Consider the following 17,194-nt stretch of genomic DNA (forward strand, 5'->3'; position numbering starts at 1 on the left):
AGCCTTCTGACGCAAGCCACCAGAGCGGTCTCCAGCCTGTGTGATGCCCGTTTTCCCTCCTTGGCTGGGAGGCATCCGGTTAGACATCCAGGGACGTCTCCATCCTCCCACGGCTAGCCGGTCACGGGGTCTTACCCACCCCTCAGTTGCTCTGGGTTGTTGAGTGTTTCCCAGCTAGTCCATAAAATGACCTTTTAGTTGCTTAGTCAGACACCATGTTGGGGAGAGAAACACACTTGGGGAGGAATAAGCCAGTGATTCGGGCTGCCAGGAACCTGCAGCCCCGCTGGGTAGGTACGACCCAGGCCGTGCTTCCGGGGCTCAGGTGAACCAGAGGCCTCCTACTTCGGGGCTGTTTGAGCTGGGCCTTGAAAGATGGGCAGGATTTCTAAGGCAGAAAGGAAAGAGCATTCTCGAACAAGCTGCCTGAACTGTGAGTAAGAATATTGAGGGGCAGCGAGTACCTCTGTGTGTTGGCGCCCGGAGGACGGAGGCGAGTGTGGTTCGAAAGGGGGCTGGATACAGACAGAGGCGAGTTGTGTTAGGGCCTCGTGCCACGTGCCTCAATCCTATCTTGTGGGAAGCCACTGCTGGCCCGAAGGCACCGATGGGGAGCCTGGGGTCTTCAGCCCTTGTGCAGCCGATTCAGAGGAGAGAGAGAGTCTGAGGCAGGGACACCGAGCAGGCTGTCCCTTGGTGCACGTACGTGGTGTGACTGACCTGGGGTGGAGGCGGATGGCAGGAGTCCGAGCAGCTGTCACCTGTCAGTGGCTATTCTGAGCAGGAAGCGGGAGGAAGTCCCAGCAGAGTCGGAAGCTCTGCACCTCCGGCCCGAGGGTGCGGGCACCCTGGGCACTGGGGCAAAGGCAGGATGCTGACCTGCCTCGGGGGAAAGCAGTTTACCCTCTTCTCTGAATCTGCGTGGCGGCGTAGGCTCGGAGCAGAGTAACTAGTTCCAAATCACCAAAACCAGAGTTTTCCATTAGGAAGGAAGCCGAGAACTAGGTCCCTGGCAAAATCAGGGGGCTCGAACGTGTGTCAGTTTTGGGAACCTGCGCCCCTAGGCCCCGGAAGGTAGGAGGGGGGCCCACGGCGAGTTCTGGCTGACGCTAAAATTGGTGAAATTTTGATGAAAATATTTCTTGATACTGGGTCAAGACCTGGGTTAAGTAAGTAGCCTGAGTCCTTTTTTTAAATCTATTTAAGTCCTTTTTTAAGAAAAAAAAAATTAGACCACCGTTGGGTTAATCTGTTTGTTTGGGTCTCCATTCCCTTGGGAGGGTTCTTGCATCTTGCCATGGAGGCTACAGAAGCAGCCAGAAGTGCCCCCAAGCCCGTCTTCCTGAGCTGCACCGCCGAGGGACAGCTGGCCTGGAAACAAGTGTTCGGTGCCTGGAAATGGAGGCCACTAAGCCTCCTCCTGTTCTGTTTTGTTTTGAAAGCAGATAAAGCTAAGGGACGGAGGAGTCAGCTTGTCTCTTCTCCCGTTTGCCGTGTTCACCTGCTGTTTGTCTGTGGACTTAGGATCGTGGAGATCGCGGCCTGCCACTCGGCGCACACGTCGGCGGCCAAGACCCAGGGCGGGCACGTGTACATGTGGGGCCAGTGCCGGGGCCAGTCGGTGGTCCTGCCTCACCTCACCCACTTCTCCTGCACCGACGACGTGTTCGCCTGCTTCGCCACGCCTGCCGTCTCGTGGCGCCTCCTGTCCGTGGGTGAGCGGTGCTTCATCCCCTCGGGGGACTGCCCGGAACTGGGGAGATGACTCTGGTGCTTTTAGGGTGCTAGTAACGACTTTTTCGGGCGCAGCGTCGCACTCAGTTCTCTCTCGTGGGCTCCTGTGGAAGGAAACTACTTTGATGGATTAATTTTTCTTGGAAGTATCAGAAACCAACATCACGTACTAAATTCAAGGCAGTTTTAGTTGACTGCTTTTAATTTCCCTGGGAAAGTGTACCTTTGTCCGTAGCCGGCTTACTTACTGAAACATGCAAACATTTCACGGAGTGGAGCAGTTTGGGACTTTTTAGTTGTTTTGCCAGATTTACAAGCAGATGTGGGTGAGGCTCTTATCCTTCATTGATGGTAGAGCGGTGAAAATCCGTATTTTGGGGTGGGGGTGGGGAGCGTTGCCCTGTTGGTCACTTATCTTGGGTACTTTCGAGAGTGTCACCAGAGCAGTGTGAGAGGCTGCCTGCAGTTTTGCTCCATCCACCTTGACCCTAGAAACTTTGCTGTTCCTCCCGTAGAACCCGACGACCACCTTACAGTGGCCGAGTCTCTCAAGAGGGAATTTGACAACCCCAACACGGCGGACCTGAAATTCCTGGTGGATGGGAAGTACATTTACGCGCATAAAGTGCTGCTCAAAATTAGGTAAGGAATCCTTTCTTTTGAGAATTGAAGTAAGTACCTTTATTAGGTCCCAGGCGGCCTAGGCCCGTCAGTAGTTAGGGAAGAAGGGAGGCGGGTTTCGCCCTAGGAGCGGACAGCCCAGCCTGGGGATCAGGTGTCCGTGCGGGGAGCACCCGGGAGGGCTGGCGGGGTTGTGTCCTTGTGTTTGGACGTGAATACCTGCAGGCAACACTGTCTCAAAGGTCTCTGTGTGCTCTGGTGAATTCCATGAATTGTGCATCCCATAAATTCTAATTAATATTCCTTATAGTTATTCAACCGCATTGTTTTTTTTTTTTTTTTAAGATTATATTTATTTATTCCTGAGAGACACAGAGAGGGAGGCAGAGACCACGGCCGAGGGAGAGGCCCGAGGCGGGACCCGATCCCGGGACCCGGGGCCACGCCCTGGGCCGCGGGCAGACGCTCAGCCGCTGAGCCCCGCAGACAAGCGCCCCGTTTTCACGAGGTCACGGTCACGCCCCGTGCCCGGGCTGCCCCACCCCACCGTTACCCCGTAAAGACCCTTGCTCCAAGGACCGGGTGTCCTGAGGTCGGGGCGGCCAACCCCTGGCAGGAGGGGTGGGGGGGCAGGGCCGCAGGTGGGGGGCCCCGGGCGAGGCCTCGCGCTTCTGTGCCCTGCAGGTGTGAGCACTTCCGCTCCTCCCTGGAGGACCACGAGGACGACACGGTGGAGATGAGCGAGTTCTCGTACCCGGTCTACCGCGCCTTCCTCGAGTTCCTGTACACCGTCCGCGTCAGCCTGCCCCCTGAGGAGGCCGTAGGTGGGGGCCGGGGCTCCGCGGGGCTCCTGCGCCCCAGCAGCGGGGGGAGGGGGGAGGGGGAGAGGGCGGGAGCGGGGGGCCTCGGGAGCAGGGGTGCCGGGTGCCGAGCGCTGGAGAGGGCTGGGAGCAGAGGTGCCGGGTGCTGAGCATGGGGGGGTCGGGAGCAAGGGGGGCCCGTGGGAGCGGGGGGGGGGGGGCGGGTGCCGAGTGGGGGGCCCCGGGAGCGGAGGTCCGGGTGCCAAGCGGGGTGCCGGGTGCCGAGCGGGGGTGCCCCGGAAGCGGGTGCCAGGTGCTGAGTGGGGGGGGGCCAGGAGCGGGGGCACCCCGGGAGCAGGGGGCGGCCCGAGAGCGGGGGTCTGGCTGCCCCTGGGGCGTGTGCGGTGCGCAGGGAGTCCACGCCCGTGGCATGACCCGCGGGGCCTCCCGGCTCAGGTCCGGGAAGAGGCGCGAGCGGACGTCGCTCTCGGGTGCCACCAGGGTCACGTGGTGGGGGGGGGACCAAAGGCGGAGCTCTGCCCTCGAGTTTGGAAGTGACCCCAGGGCGCCTCGTGGGCGGAGCAGCCTTCAGTTTGCGTGGGGGCCGCGTGAGGCCGCGTCCTGCCGCCGCCGAGCCCTCCTTCCCGCAGTCGTGGGCCGTCGGGCACGTGCGCCCCGGAGCCGGGTGAGCTGGGTCCTTGGGGCGAGGAGCCCGCAGCGCGATGCTGGGGCGCAGGCAGCGGTTGCCTGTTGGGGAGCGCCCGCGGCTCCAGGGAGGCCGCACCAGCCGCGCCCACAGCGCGGCCCCCCGGCCCCCCTTCCCCTCCGCAGTGCCGTGTCCTGGGTTACCTGGAGCCACTCTGACCAGAGCTGGGGCCCCACTGCGGGGCAGCTCGTGTGTCTGTCAGACCCGCCGGGATGGTCCAGGTGCAAGGTGGCTGTGCCCTGGGTCAGGGCCGTGTAGCTGGAGCTGTCGCCGTCGCTCCCGACAGCTGGTAACCAGAGAGCTGCGGGGATTTGCTCCGGGGGGCACACGTGTGAGCCAGAGAGGGAAGGCTCCCGGCTTTCGGGTGCTCGCCCCAGGAGCTGGGTTAATGGAGGGATCATTCGTTAAGCTGAGGACGACGACGGGAAGGGACAGGGTTTGCCCTAGAGTTTGAGTCCGTCTTAGACTCCGTGTGGCAATTTTTCTGTAGCCCCCCCCCCCCGGAGTATTTGCAGGGCCCTGGGTGAGAATCCAAATAAAGGCCCTTGTACATTTGTCTAAAAATGCAAAGTTCTATGTTAAGCTAACAGATTGCAGATAAAATAGGTTCAATCCTCACTTTGAAAAATAGACCTTCGTTGAGAACTGCACCGCCAGGCTTGAGTTTTAGTTGCAGTTTAGAATTTTAGGGCTGTCCAGAGCTGCTTTCCGGAGCGCACAGAGGGACAGACCCCAGGCGTCCAGCTGTGGCCTGCACTGGGGGGTGTACAAGCCCCCCCATCCTGGGCCGCACCTGCGGCTGGGCATCTGTGCGTTGGCGGCCTGGTCTGGAGGGGAGGGAACGTCCACCTGAGGGGCCTCCGGGCCAGTTAGGGGATTCCAGAGCCCCGGGTGCCCCAAGTGTGGTCTAGGAGCGGGTGCGTGGCTCCTGGGCCGCTGTGGTGAGGACTGCACCTGGAGGGGTGCAGGTCCGGGCTGTGTTGAGCAGGGGCTCAGGGCCGGGGCTTCCCTGAGGGCGGCACCTGTGGGTGTGCACTGATGTGATCGAGAAGCTGGGGGGCGGGGGGGGGGCGGTATGGATAGGAATTTGGGAGTTTCCAAGAACTGGCCAGAAACAACGGAGCCGTCACAGCTCCCAGATTAAGAAAGATTGCGGTTCCTCCGTTGGGCCGCGGGCCGGTCTTCTCTGATTTTAACGGTATTGGTCCCGTTCCCGTGGACACCGGTTTCCCGCCCAGACCCCCCTCCCCCCCTTAGTAGCAGAGAGACGGGGAAAACAGTTGCCGTTGTACGACGGGTGAAGTCGCGGCTCCCGGTGCTTCGCGTGGACCCGTGACCTGAGGTCGGCGCAGCCGGGCGGGGGGGGGGGTGGACCTAGCGAGTGTCGGTCCCCGCGTCCAGGCTCTCTGGCGCTAGGCCTCATCAGCCAGCCCTTGCGTCTGGGCCGCGGTGGCCGCGGGGTGCGGGAGGGGTGAGGGGTGCGGGAGGGGCGGGGGGGGGGTGCGGGAGGGGCGGGGGGGTGCGGAGCGTGCTCCCAGGGCTGCAGGGAGGGTGCGGAGCGTGCTCCTGGGGCCTCAGGGGGGTGCGGAGCGTGCTCCCAGGACTGCAGGGGGGTGTGCGGAGCGTCCTCCCAGGGCTGCGGGGAGGGTGCGGAGCGTGCTCCTGGGGCCTCAGGGGGGTGCGGAGCGTGCTCCCAGGGCTGCAGGGGGGGGGTGCGGAGCGTGCTCCCAGGGCTGCAGGGAGGGTGCGGAGCGTGCTCCTGGGGCCTCAGGGGGGTGCGGAGCGTGCTCCCAGGACTGCAGGGGGGGTGCGGAGCGTGCTCCCAGGGCTGCGGGGGCCTGGCAGGCCTCCCCTCGCCTTCCGGCCGAGCCCCTGCCTCCCGGCGCCCCCGGCCTGAGCGGCGCCGTCCTCCCGCAGGCCTGCTGGACCTGGCGACCTTCTACCGCGAGAGCCGCCTGAAGAGGCTGTGCCAGCAGACGATCAAGCAGGGCATCTGCGAGGAGAACGCCATCGCCCTGCTGTCGGCCGCCGTGAAGTACGACGCCCAGGTCCGCAGCCCGCGGGGGGGGGGGGGGCGGGGGTCGGGGTCCGGGGAGGGGGTAGGCGCGACGGGGGCTCCAGGGCGCCGGCCAGGGGACGGGACTGGCGGACGCGCTTCCAGGGAGGGGAATGCACGTGCGTCCGCCCAGGGCCGCGCCCGACGATCGGGAAGGGAACGCGGGAAGGTGGAGGCGGGAAGCGGCTGCCCCGGCGCCCCCCGGCGTCCCCCGGCGTCCCCCGGCGCCACGCGGGGCCCCGAGGGAGCAGAACGGAGCGCGAGCAGCCGGACGGAAAGGCCCGGACCGAAGGACAAACGGGTCATGGAGAAGAGCCACTCGTCGTGAGCCCGGTAGCCGCCCGCTGCGCGTAGCACGCGCCTACGTCTAAGAGTGAGAAGCTGAACGTAAAGAGACTCGAGTCCGCGACCTACACGTTGGAGGAAAGGCCGTCCCGGCCGCCCGCCCGTGCGGGGTCGCGGTGGTGTCGGCGCGTGCGAGAGGAGGCGCGCGCCGGCGGGGAGCAGGCCTGGGGGCGGGGACTTCCTTGCAGGGACGCCCCCTCCTGCGGTCGGAAACAGGGACCTGGTGGTGGCGGGAACAGGCTTCTGACTCTTGAAGAGAACTTGGGGAGCTCGGAGTATGAGGAAGGAGGAGACTCGCCCGCCAGAGAACGCGGGCGCTTCCGCCCCCACCGCGCCTTCTGCTTCCCCTGCGTCGCGGGAGGCAGGTCGGCCGCACCCTCGGGTCTTTTCGCCGCTGACGCCTGGAGGAAGCGAAGCCGCCCTGGGATCCGGACGGCGGACGGCGGACGGCGAGCGGCGCGCCGGGCCTCGGCCGCCGCCCTGCGGGCACCTCCACGTGCGGCCGCTCCCTGCCGCGGCGCCTGCCGGGAGCCGTGAGGGGCCGGGGCCTCGGGCCGGCGTGGCGGGCGGCGGGCGGCGGGCGGCGGGCGGGCTGCTTCTCGGCCCCCACTATGGATTCCGTGTCGGGTTGCCGGGCCCTCGCTGTTCTAGAAGCAGCTGCCCGCCGACGCGCGCACGTGGGTGGGCGCGGAGCCCCACGCGGAGCGCCCAGGGCAGTGCCTCACCCCCACAGCCCCACACGGGTCACCCGCGGGCAGTGCCTCACACGCACACACACGCACACACACGCACACACGCACGCACGCACACACACACACGCACACACACGCACACACGCACACACGCACGCACGCACACACACACACGCACACACACGCACACACGCACGCACGCACACACGCACACACACGCACGCACACGCACGCACACACACGCACGCACACGCGCCTGCCCCCCCCCCCAGGCCGCGGGTCGGGGGCTGCGCGGGCGCTCACGCGCCGTCTCCCCGCGTGTCAGGCGGGTGCGGGCGCCGCGGTCACACGTGGTCCGTGTCGTTGTCGTCCTAGGACCTAGAGGAGTTCTGCTTCCGCTTCTGCATAAACCACCTGACCGTGGTGACGCAGACGCCGGGCTTCGCGGAGATGGACCACGACCTTCTCAAGAACTTCATCAGCAGAGCCAGCCGGGTGGGCGCCTTCAAGAACTGAGCCGCGGGCGCCGCCGCGACCGCGTCCTCCCCCGAGACGCCCGAGACGCCCGAGACGCCGGAGCCGGACGCCGCGCTGCCCCCCCCCCCGCCCCCGGCCCCCCAGCTGGCTCCAGGCGGGGACGGCCGAGCCCCAAGGACCCACCTTACCGTCGCCCTTACGTTGTCGCCGGGGCGGCGGGATCGCGCAGCGGCGCTGACCCCGCGGCCCCCCGGCCCCCCGGCCCCGCCGGCCCTCACGGCGGCCTCCCCAGGCCTCCCCTGGCCGAGGCGGGGCAGCGTGGGGCGCGGCAGGTCGGCGACAGCGGGCGGCCCGGCCGTCCGGCGCGCTGCTGCGGGTCCTCCACGGGCCGTGTGCGGGCGGCCTTGGGGCCGGAAACCCGGGCCTGACGCTCCACTATCCCACAGTAAAGCGCTTGTTTGCGGACCGCAGGACGGACGCGAGCCGCCTCAGAAATCCCTGAGCAGCCGCAAAGGTCCATGGACCTCAGCGGCTCGTCCGTCCCGTCGATGCACCTGACGGCGGCCGTCTGGGAGGCAGCGCCCCGACCCGCAGGGCGCACCCTGGGCCCCGCCGTCTAGCCGAGTCGCGGTCCGTGTCCTTGCCCGCGGCTGCTCCTGACCGCGAGGCCCCGCGCGGCCCGGACCCCCCCCCCCCGCCCCCGCGGGATCCTAGCGGGCCTCCTGCGCCACCCGCCACTGCCCTCGGGCCCGCGGCCCACTCGGGACTGGACGGCGGCGCCCGCGGGCGGGGGTCCGGACAGGGGCTGGCGCGGCTGGTTCCGCCCTCCTCCCCCTCCTCCTCCCTCCTCCTCCCCTGCACTGCTGGCTCCGCCCTCTCCCCCCTCCTCCTCCTTCTTCCCTGCGCAGCTGGCTCCGCCCTCCTCCTCCTCCTCCCCTGTGCTGCTGGCTCCTCCCTCCCCTCCTCCTCCTCCCCCTCCCTCCTCCTACCCCCTCCTCCTCCTCCTTCATCCCTGCGCATTTGGCTCCGCCCTCCTCCTCCTCCCCTGCGCACTCCACCTCCTCCTCCTCCCCTGTGCTGCTGGCTCCTCCCTCCTCCTCCTCCTCCTCCTCCTCCTCCCCTGCGCTGCAGGCTCCATTCTCCTCCTCCTCCCCTGCACTGCTGGCTCCATCCTCCTCCTCCCCTGCATGGCTGGCTCCGCCCTCCTCCTCCTCCCCTGCGTGGCTGGCTCCATCCTCCCCCTCCTCCTCCTCCCCTGTGCTGCTGGCTCCTCCCTCCTCCTCCAACTCCTCCTCCTCCCCTGCGCTGCAGGCTCCATCCTCCCCCTCCTCCTCCTCCCCTGCGCTGCTGGCTCCGCCCTCCTCCCCTCCCTCCTCCTCCCCTGCACTGCTGCTCCGCCCTCCTCCCCTCCCCTCCTCCCTGCACTGCTGGCTCCTCCCTCCTCCCCAGGCTGCCTGGCGCTCACCGGCGCCTTCACCACCTCGTGACGTCTCCCCCAACCACCTCTTCCTTTCCTGCCCGTTTCTGCCCGGCTCTTGAGAAGCTTCTAGGTGCCTCTTTGTTCCGCGACATCCTCTCCTGTCGGAACACTGGAAGGAACCGGGGGAAACGGCCTGCCCGTCGCTGAACTGCGCCCGGGGCGGGGGGGGGGGGAGCCCCGCTGCCAGAGGACGGGTGTTAGGGGTTGGGTGGATTGTTTTCCATTTCCTCAGCTCCGCTAGTGCGGTTTGCGCTGCTGCGGCTCGCTCGGTGCATCTGGCCCGCAGCAGCACCTGTGCAACTCCCGCCGGATCCAGGACGTTTAAAAAGCTCCCCAGGGAACTGCGCCGTTTGGCCGAGTAGGGGAGTCGCGCCGTGACCCTCAAGGCCTGGGCGTCCCGGGGTGGGGGTGGGGGCGCCCCTGAAGAGAACCGCTCGCACCCTCCTGGGGAGGGGTCACAGCCCTAGCAGCGTTTGTAGAGTCCCAGCACCCAAACCGTGCAGTTTGTCACGGTTCCCGCTTCCTTAGCCCGGGCCGGGGACCCGCCTCTGAGTAACGCCCTGGCAGGGCCTTGAAGGCCGAGCCGAGGACACGGGGTCACCTTCCCCAAGTGCCCCCCCTCACAAGCCTGTCCGCAGCCGGCGTGGCTGTGCCGCCCTGACGCCGCCCTGGGGGGGGGGAGGGGGCCGCGCCCCTGGCCGGCCTGGGGACGAGCGTCCCCGCTGACCTGGAGGGAGAGAAGGCCTCGGTCCGCTGCAGGGTCGCGATGCTAGAGCACCGGCCCCCACGTCCCTAACTTGGAGCTGCGAGGATGAGACCCCGCACCTGTTAGTTCTGAGTCTTCGCCACGACGCAAAGACAGGAGCCACACCCGTTCTGTCTCCCTAATTCCGGTGAAATCACGTACTTTCTGCTGAGGAAATAAGCGATGTTGGTCTGTGGGATCAACTGACCTTTCACGCTCACCACCTCACCGGTCCATGCCCGTGCGGAGACTCTCCTAAAATAACGCGGAAAAAGGTTTCCAAGAGTATCCAGACTCATGTTAAAAGAGGTTTTCAGGGATCCCTGGGTGGCTCAGTGGTTGAGCATCTCTTTGGCTCGGGTCGTGACCCCGGGGTCCCGGGATCGAGCCCTCCATCGGGCTCCTCGCAGGGAGCCTGCTTCTCCTCGGCCTGTGTCTCTGCCTCTCTCTTTATCATGAATAAATAAATAAAATCTTTTTTAAAAATGCACCCAAAAATATAAAGGTTGTTTTCACTGCGCTGGGACATGACACAGCATAACCAGGTTACATTTCTAGGTAAGGCGCTCACTGGTGCTGGAAACTTGGTATTCCTACAGGCAGGGCTTCCTGCTGTCCTGCAGAATACACGTGTCCAAAGGAACATTCTCCCGGATGAAGCCTTACTGACGCCGTGCACACTAGCCCACAAGTGAGGGACGACAATCTGCTTTGACGGGCAGGTCTCCCTGAAGTCACCCAGATAGTGGCAGAGCCAGTCCGTGGGGTCTCCCTCCCCACCACGCGCACCTGAGAACTGTAAGGAGAAGAACGCGAATAAAGGAACCTGAACAGTCCTTCTGACTGTAAGAGCTTTGGCCACCGGAATACGGAGTCTCTGGAAGTGGCCACTGTCACGCAGACTGACCTCCTCCAGCGTCCCCAGGGCTGCTCGGTTCTGCCCCAAGGTCCCCATCCCACATGCACGCCGACCGCTGACGTCTGCCTTCCGCTTGTCCTGCTCCCAGCCCTTTGCCTTGCCTCCTTTAGGGACGAATACGCTGCTGTCTGGGGGGACGATCTCACTTTCCACCCTGTTGCTGGGCGGCCGTTACTACCGAAGTTCAAGGTAATCCCTTACCTGAAACCCTCGGTGCCAGATGCACCTCACACTTTTTCTGGGGTTTAGCACACACGGCAGGCACGTATACCACAGGGTACGTAATACCTGAGTGGGGCCTCGGTTCGATCCCCAAAACCAACGTATTAATATTTTTGTAGGGAAACAATATTCCTACTAAATGGGATACAGGCTGTAAATAGCGCTACGTCAGTTTAGATCCACTCTTGATGCCACGTGACCTTTGTCACCAAACACACAGACCACTTGGGGTTTTGAGCCTTTGGGATTTCAGAATCGCAGGTAAGAGACTGTGGACCTGTGAGATACGTGTATGTGTATCTCCCGTATTTCTGTATGCACACGTACAGGATGCTTGGGAGGAAAAGCCTTTATTTTATTTGAGGAAAAACCTTTATTTTTTTATTGTTATTTTTTTGAGGAAAAGCCTTTAACACAGACTCTGCATTAGATGAAGGGAGGCTCTTGCTTCTCACGCTCCGGACGCCCTGTGGCTCCCGCGGCCCCCGCGGCCCCCGGCCCGTCGGGCTCTTCTGCTCTGCCCGCCGCCCCCCTCCATGGCTTGCCCTGCTTCCTTGCCTCCTTCCAGGCTTGGCTCCGAGACCCCCGGGAGCCCCTCCTGACCCCGGCGCACCTCCCGGGTCCTCGCCGCGTCCCCTCGCCGGACGCCCTGTGGGCTCCTGGTTTCCTCCTGGCTCTCCTCCCTACGCAGCAAGCTCCGCAGAGATGGGGACCTTGGCCTCATCCAACCCCTGCTGCACCCCGACTTAGAACCGCGCCCGGGAGTGGGAGGCGCTCAGTACAGGGCAAATGAAAAGAGGAAGAGAATATGATTTTTGTCTCCATATACTTGGGAAAACACGCAAAGTCCACTCTGGTTTTGAAAACCGCCTCCTCCAGGCGCCAGAGCCGTGAGAGCAGCCAACTGAGCGCCCACCCGGGGAGGGAGGCTGGCAGAGGCCCGCCCTCCGCTCCTGAAGGAGAGCAGCGCCCGGGAAGGCCGTCGGCGGGCGGTCAAGGCAGGCCTCTGAGCGGATGGGCCCCGGGTCGGGAAGGAACCAGCCAGGCAAAATTCCAGAAGAGCTCTCCAGACAGAAGGCGAAAGAGCAAGAGTGAGAGCGGAGGGGGGCCAGGCTGGCAGGAGGGAGAGAGGGCAGTGGGCTGAGGCCCAGGGGGCAGGGGCAAGGAGCTGGCAGGGAAGGCGAGGCGCCCCACACCCACACCCACACTCCAGGAGCAGTGGGGATCGATTTCTGTTTTGAAGGAATCACTGTTGCTTTTATGTTGAAAGGCGGGGAGGAAAGGGAGGGATCACGGAGGCCAGTGAGGAGTCTAAACAGTGCTCTCAAGAAAAGCGGATAAATGGCTCTGAGGAGTTTGGCTCGACCAGTAAGTGTTTAGTAAAATGGGGAAAGACTGGGGTAGAAACAAGGTGCTTGGCCTGACTTTGGTTTCTATTTTGTGAATTCAGGGAGTGGGGGAAGGGAGTGAGAGTCAAGAGTTCTACTGGCTCTGAGGGCTTGGACCTCCATGAGGGAGGTCAGGATGGGGAAATCAATTTGGGGATCATCAGCATATGAAGCCAATTAAAGGCTATTAAGAATGGATGAGACGGGCCCCTGGGTGGCTCTTGGTTAGATGTCTGCCTTCGGCTCAGGTCGGGATCCCGGGGTCCTGGGATGGAGCCCCCACATCGGGCTCCCCGCTCAGTGGGGAGCCTGCATCTCCCTCTCCCTCTGCCTACAGCTCCCTCTGCTTGTGTGCTCTCTGTGTCAAATAAATAAAATCTTCAAAATAATAACAACGGATGAGACACCAGGAGAGAACTTGGATACAGAAGAGAACATTAGTACACTTGATACAAAGAATACATCAGACCATTAAGACTCTTAACAACTAATTTATTTTAAAATAGACAAACTATTAATTGTAGAAAATAGTAACATAGCAATTTTAAATGTACAGTTTTAACCAATACAAAAAGCAATAAAGCATTATCTGAAGATAATGATTTAAGAAATCTTAATACACAATCTCTGAAGTTCCTAAAATTCTGGCACTAACTCTAATGTGAACTCTTATTAGCAAAAGATCCAGAAATATGGTAGCCCTTGACCTAAAAGCTAACTGATTTGTATGATATTCATGCAGAAATTAATGAGGAAATGGGAGAAAGCTTCCTAGTGCCTTTGTTATCAAGATAACTGCCAAAAATAAGTTTGAAACTTAACTGAGCACAAAATAAAATTTCATTTTCTAACAAATAAGACCAGATTTCTTTTTAAAAAGAACTCTGAGTTTAGACAAAGTGATTTTCCTAAAAGCTAGCGGATGCTACCTTAAATATCACCTATTTTAAATTATACCATCTCTAAATAAGTTAATCACACAAGATAGTTTAAATACACCTTTAGGTGTGGGGGGGGGGAAGCGCCTCTTTTTCTAAAACAGCTGTTTTCACTTGAGGCTTTTGCAAAAAATCAGAAACATGAGTGCCTAACCCAAAGACCTTTGACTACTTGCAATTTTGGAATAGAAACGATGTGGCTTTGAATATGCCAGTGTTAGACCATACTGACTTTAAAAAAAAAAAAAAAAAAAAGAAGACAATTGCCAGTTCCAGAGATACATGGAAGACATGTACAATTCCAGAGAAAACACATCCCTTCCCAAATTTAGGAGAGCAGAATAATTGCTGAGATGCAATTACACAAACCTCGAAGAGCAAAATTAAGGCTCCGGTAGTTAACAGTCTGTTTGTGGAGTAAAGTTATTTTATATCTTGATTCTTCAGGACCCAGAAATATTAGAAAGTGCACTTGGAATATACTGTCTGAGGGTCCTCTACAGCGCAGCTCTAACTGAACACCTGATTTTCCAGGTACTAGATGGGTACTTCATGGATTCAGTGATCTGAATGGCATAAAAGCCAAGAGTACTATTTTAAAGCATGAGTTGGATGGAGAAAAGGATCAATAAATTCCTACAAGTCCTGAGGTATGAAATCTGTATCAGTAGTATGACAACATCATTTGTTTACACTTTTTCTGCTTGTGTTTAAAAACTAAAATTTATAAAACAAGCAACACAGTACATCAGATTCCGTTAGTAAACTAAAATCTAATGTGTAAAAATTAGTGATTTTTTTTTTCTAGTTTCTAATATCTGTTTTAGCAGAGAAGTTCAGGATCATTTGGGCGAAGGGGGAGTAGTCAGCCAAATTGCATTTGGAAGGCAGGACACATATTCTAAGGGCGTTCATGTTAAATTAAAAAATATATAAATATAAATTAATAAAAATAATAGCAAACATCACATATATGCCACAAGAAAAGACAAAGTACTCAAATAGGCCTGGGTTGTTCGGACTGCCATCCCGGGGCGTCCTCCCCGTGTGTAGAGCAGAGCAATTATACTTTGGAAATGGAAACATTCACTACAACTTTTTAAATGGCGGTATTTACACAAGATTCTCAATCTTGTGCAATAACAACGTGTATTCTACTTACTACAACATGGCAAGTGGCTTAGGAATCCCCTGCACGCACACCACACGCAAGCCCCTGGGCACACTTGACATCCGTCAGAAGAGCCGAAGACAGGTACTCAGCGTGGCCGTAAACAGAGCTGGGAGAGTCGCACGGTGTGATCTGTGCGAGACCATGAGGCCAGAGGCGGACGCGGTGCCCACACAGGTCCGGGACCCTCACTTCTCTTCCCTGTTTGAGGTATCCATGCTATCATTCAGTTTTTGCTTCTGCATTCGCGTTCGGGTGGATGCTGGAAAGAGGATGAAGAGAGGTTAGTAGCACTGATGGCGCTAGGTGCGGTGCGTAAGGGCTGCCATACACGTTACGCTCGTGCCAAGTCCATGGAGCTCAGGGCCTGCCAAAGCAGTGGCTTCCAGATTTTTTAGCGTGCGATTTTTTTCCCCAAGCATGTACCACCTAATTATGCATGTATAAAGTATACCAGGTATGCTTGTGTAGAAATAATGAAACATGGTCAGCCCAAACAAAAGACGGCCTCGGACCCTCCGAGGTGTGCCCAGCTCTGCAGAGCGGGCTGCGGACATCAGGAGGCTGGGTCTGGCTCGGTGGCCGAGCAGAAGGCTGGGCTGGCCCAGAACGACCCACTGGCCTGGATCCGCTCTTCACAAAGCAAGCAATCTTCCCTGGTGCTTGGGGACGCAGCTCATTTCATTTCAACACGAACGTTTTAAAAGCACGGTGTTAATCACAACACAGACAAACCCAGAGAACTTCCTTAAACTTATTTAAAGATCCTTAACTCCGTTTTAGTGGTGGGCAGAAGCTCTTCATTTCAAAGAAGCACCAAGTCACACTTGGAAGAGAAGGAAAATACTAAGTGTGCACCCCCCCGGCCCACCCCCGCCCCGCGCCAGCTCGCCCGTGTGATGGTCTTTTCGGTGTGACGGTCTTTTTGGATTGCTAAGAATTCTCTGAGGAAACCTGAAGAGCTCCTAGCCTGGCATCGGGAACTCACCAGCACGCTGAGCGTGCCACTGCAGAGTATGGGATGACGCAACTGAACTCTTCTCTAAGAAAATAGACATATTTTTTACAGCTTTCTGCTCCTTTGGAAATGCTTATTTGTGAGCTTCAAGTGCTTCCAAATGTCTTCAGGGCATCATTTTGGTCATAAGCTTTGTGTCTATTTTCACGTACTGAGTGGAAATGCCAGAACTAATTTAAAATAAAGGGAGTCTATCAGCCAAGGTAAAATCCGAAACAGAGATTCGTTTATAACCAAGGAATTTAAGCTCTTGGTATATTGAGTTTTAACTGTTCTCTTCAAAAGAACATACCTAGAAAGATAGAGTTTTTTAAAAAATCAAAGCATTCTTTTAAAGACTTTATATTTATATTTACAGGCACATGTTAGAGAAGCCCCCTTTTAAAAGTCACATGTCAACTGATATGTCGTCCTAGGCCCTAGAAATCATAGTTTTAATACTTATTATCTCCGAAACATCGGTCTTCTTTCCCAGTCCCAGCCATTCTTCCCGTCAGTGGGTCGGGAAGTGTCGCCCGCACTACCACAGCTCCTTCCTTAGGGAAAACCCGGCCAGAACGTGTCTTCTTCATGTACTTTCCATCTATTAGACTTGGGTCGACCTTGTACGGTCTCGGAGGAGCTTAACATCTGCCTTAACATTCCAAACTTATGTCACTCTGCATAACGTGGAAAATGACCTGGTGCTCTTTGTCAAAATTCTGATTTCCAGTAATGGAAAACTTTTGTTTGCCACGGTTTTAGAAACCGCAAATTAGAGAAGTTCAATAATGGAATAGAAATTATTCTTCAGATAAGGGTGACGATGTTCCTATATGCTAATTTTGTAAGACGTTTCCCAATCTCCAAGGAGTTCCTCTTGCAGAGCTCTTACGGGTTCCTCATTACAGTTTTGCTCTCCTGAGGTATTTCTAACCACAGCCGTTCACGCTGAAGATGTGGTTTCACTTCTTGGTATTCCTGCACTAAAGATTTTAGAAAGGGCAAACATCTTTATTTCGCATCATACATTTAACCCACAAAGGTCTATGGGTAAACAGTACATTCTTGATTGGATTACATTTTAAGTGCATAAGCAAGAGTGCTAATTTAGGGAATTACATGTACTTATTCCTTTAAAACATGAAAAGGCTTTTTGCAATATAAACAATGGTTTCATTTCCATAGGGTGAAATGATAAGTACTTACTCATTTCTGCCAGTTTCTGTTGAAATTTAGACTCCCCTGGGAGATGTTTACTGCAGATTTAAGAAAGGGAAAATATTTCGTATGTATATGTATAAATGGAAAACTCAAATTTTCAGTAACTGGTGGTTTTAACGACTTATACTCTTAGTTTAGTGAGTAACTTTTTACTTTCAAAAGTTTATAGACCATCTAAAATATAAACCATCACAAATTTATAATCTTTTGTATTTTGTCAGTGATTCTAACAAAGTTAATATTTTTCAAGAGTAAGCATTTGAAAATCTTAGGTTAATCATAACAAAATTTTATCAATGGCTTTGTGAAAAAGATTATTGAAAGATCAGATTGTTAATATCTGATATATTCAATGAACTTCAGTAGATAATATATAATTTATATGTTTTTAACTTTGGGATTCATTCTATTTTTTGAGCAATCTTCACAATTTCCAAGTAAAATTGGTATAAAAGGGTGAGCGAAGCTGGCACTCTGGGTTCGCCACATGACTGGCTCAGCTAATGAAAAATGATGGGGGAACAGAGGACAAAGCGCAAGCCCGGGGCGGCACACTGACAAGTCCCTGAACCAGGCAGAGGGACCTTCCTCTACGGACTCAACCGCCTCCATGTTCACACTTTGCTCAGGGCAGAAGGCAATCTTAGCCCGACCCCCAGGATCCCGCTGAGTCTAATGG

General features: G+C 57.7%; 2 protein-coding genes across 13 annotated transcripts in view; one reads left to right on the plus strand and one right to left on the minus strand.

Annotated features, from left to right (window-relative positions):
* RCBTB2 (RCC1 and BTB domain containing protein 2) overlaps positions 1–10,146 on the plus strand; it is a 48,041-nt gene extending 37,895 nt beyond the window's left edge. For all 11 annotated transcript variants that reach the window (XM_055335800.1, XM_055335808.1, XM_055335799.1 and 8 more), the window contains 5 exons: positions 1,525–1,715; positions 2,250–2,376; positions 3,040–3,179; positions 5,779–5,909; positions 7,330–10,146. In XM_055335800.1, the coding sequence (XP_055191775.1) occupies positions 1,525–1,715; positions 2,250–2,376; positions 3,040–3,179; positions 5,779–5,909; positions 7,330–7,470 (730 nt within the window). In that variant the 3' untranslated portion in view covers positions 7,471–10,146. The remainder of the gene's footprint in view (positions 1–1,524; positions 1,716–2,249; positions 2,377–3,039; positions 3,180–5,778; positions 5,910–7,329) is intronic.
* Positions 10,147–12,656: 2,510 nt separating this feature from the next.
* The window catches only part of RB1 (RB transcriptional corepressor 1), a 140,246-nt gene continuing 135,708 nt past the window's right edge, over positions 12,657–17,194 (minus strand). For both annotated transcript variants that reach the window (XM_055335859.1, XM_055335860.1), the window contains 2 exons: positions 16,501–16,550; positions 12,657–14,556 (listed from right to left, as the gene is read on the minus strand). In XM_055335859.1, coding sequence (XP_055191834.1) covers positions 14,483–14,556; positions 16,501–16,550 — 124 coding nt within the window. In that variant the 3' untranslated portion in view covers positions 12,657–14,482. The remainder of the gene's footprint in view (positions 14,557–16,500; positions 16,551–17,194) is intronic.

The sequence above is a fragment of the Nyctereutes procyonoides genome, unplaced genomic scaffold (genome assembly GCF_905146905.1).
Source record: "Nyctereutes procyonoides isolate TBG_1078 unplaced genomic scaffold, NYPRO_anot_genome, whole genome shotgun sequence".
In the NCBI taxonomy this organism is placed as follows: Eukaryota; Metazoa; Chordata; class Mammalia; order Carnivora; family Canidae; genus Nyctereutes; species Nyctereutes procyonoides.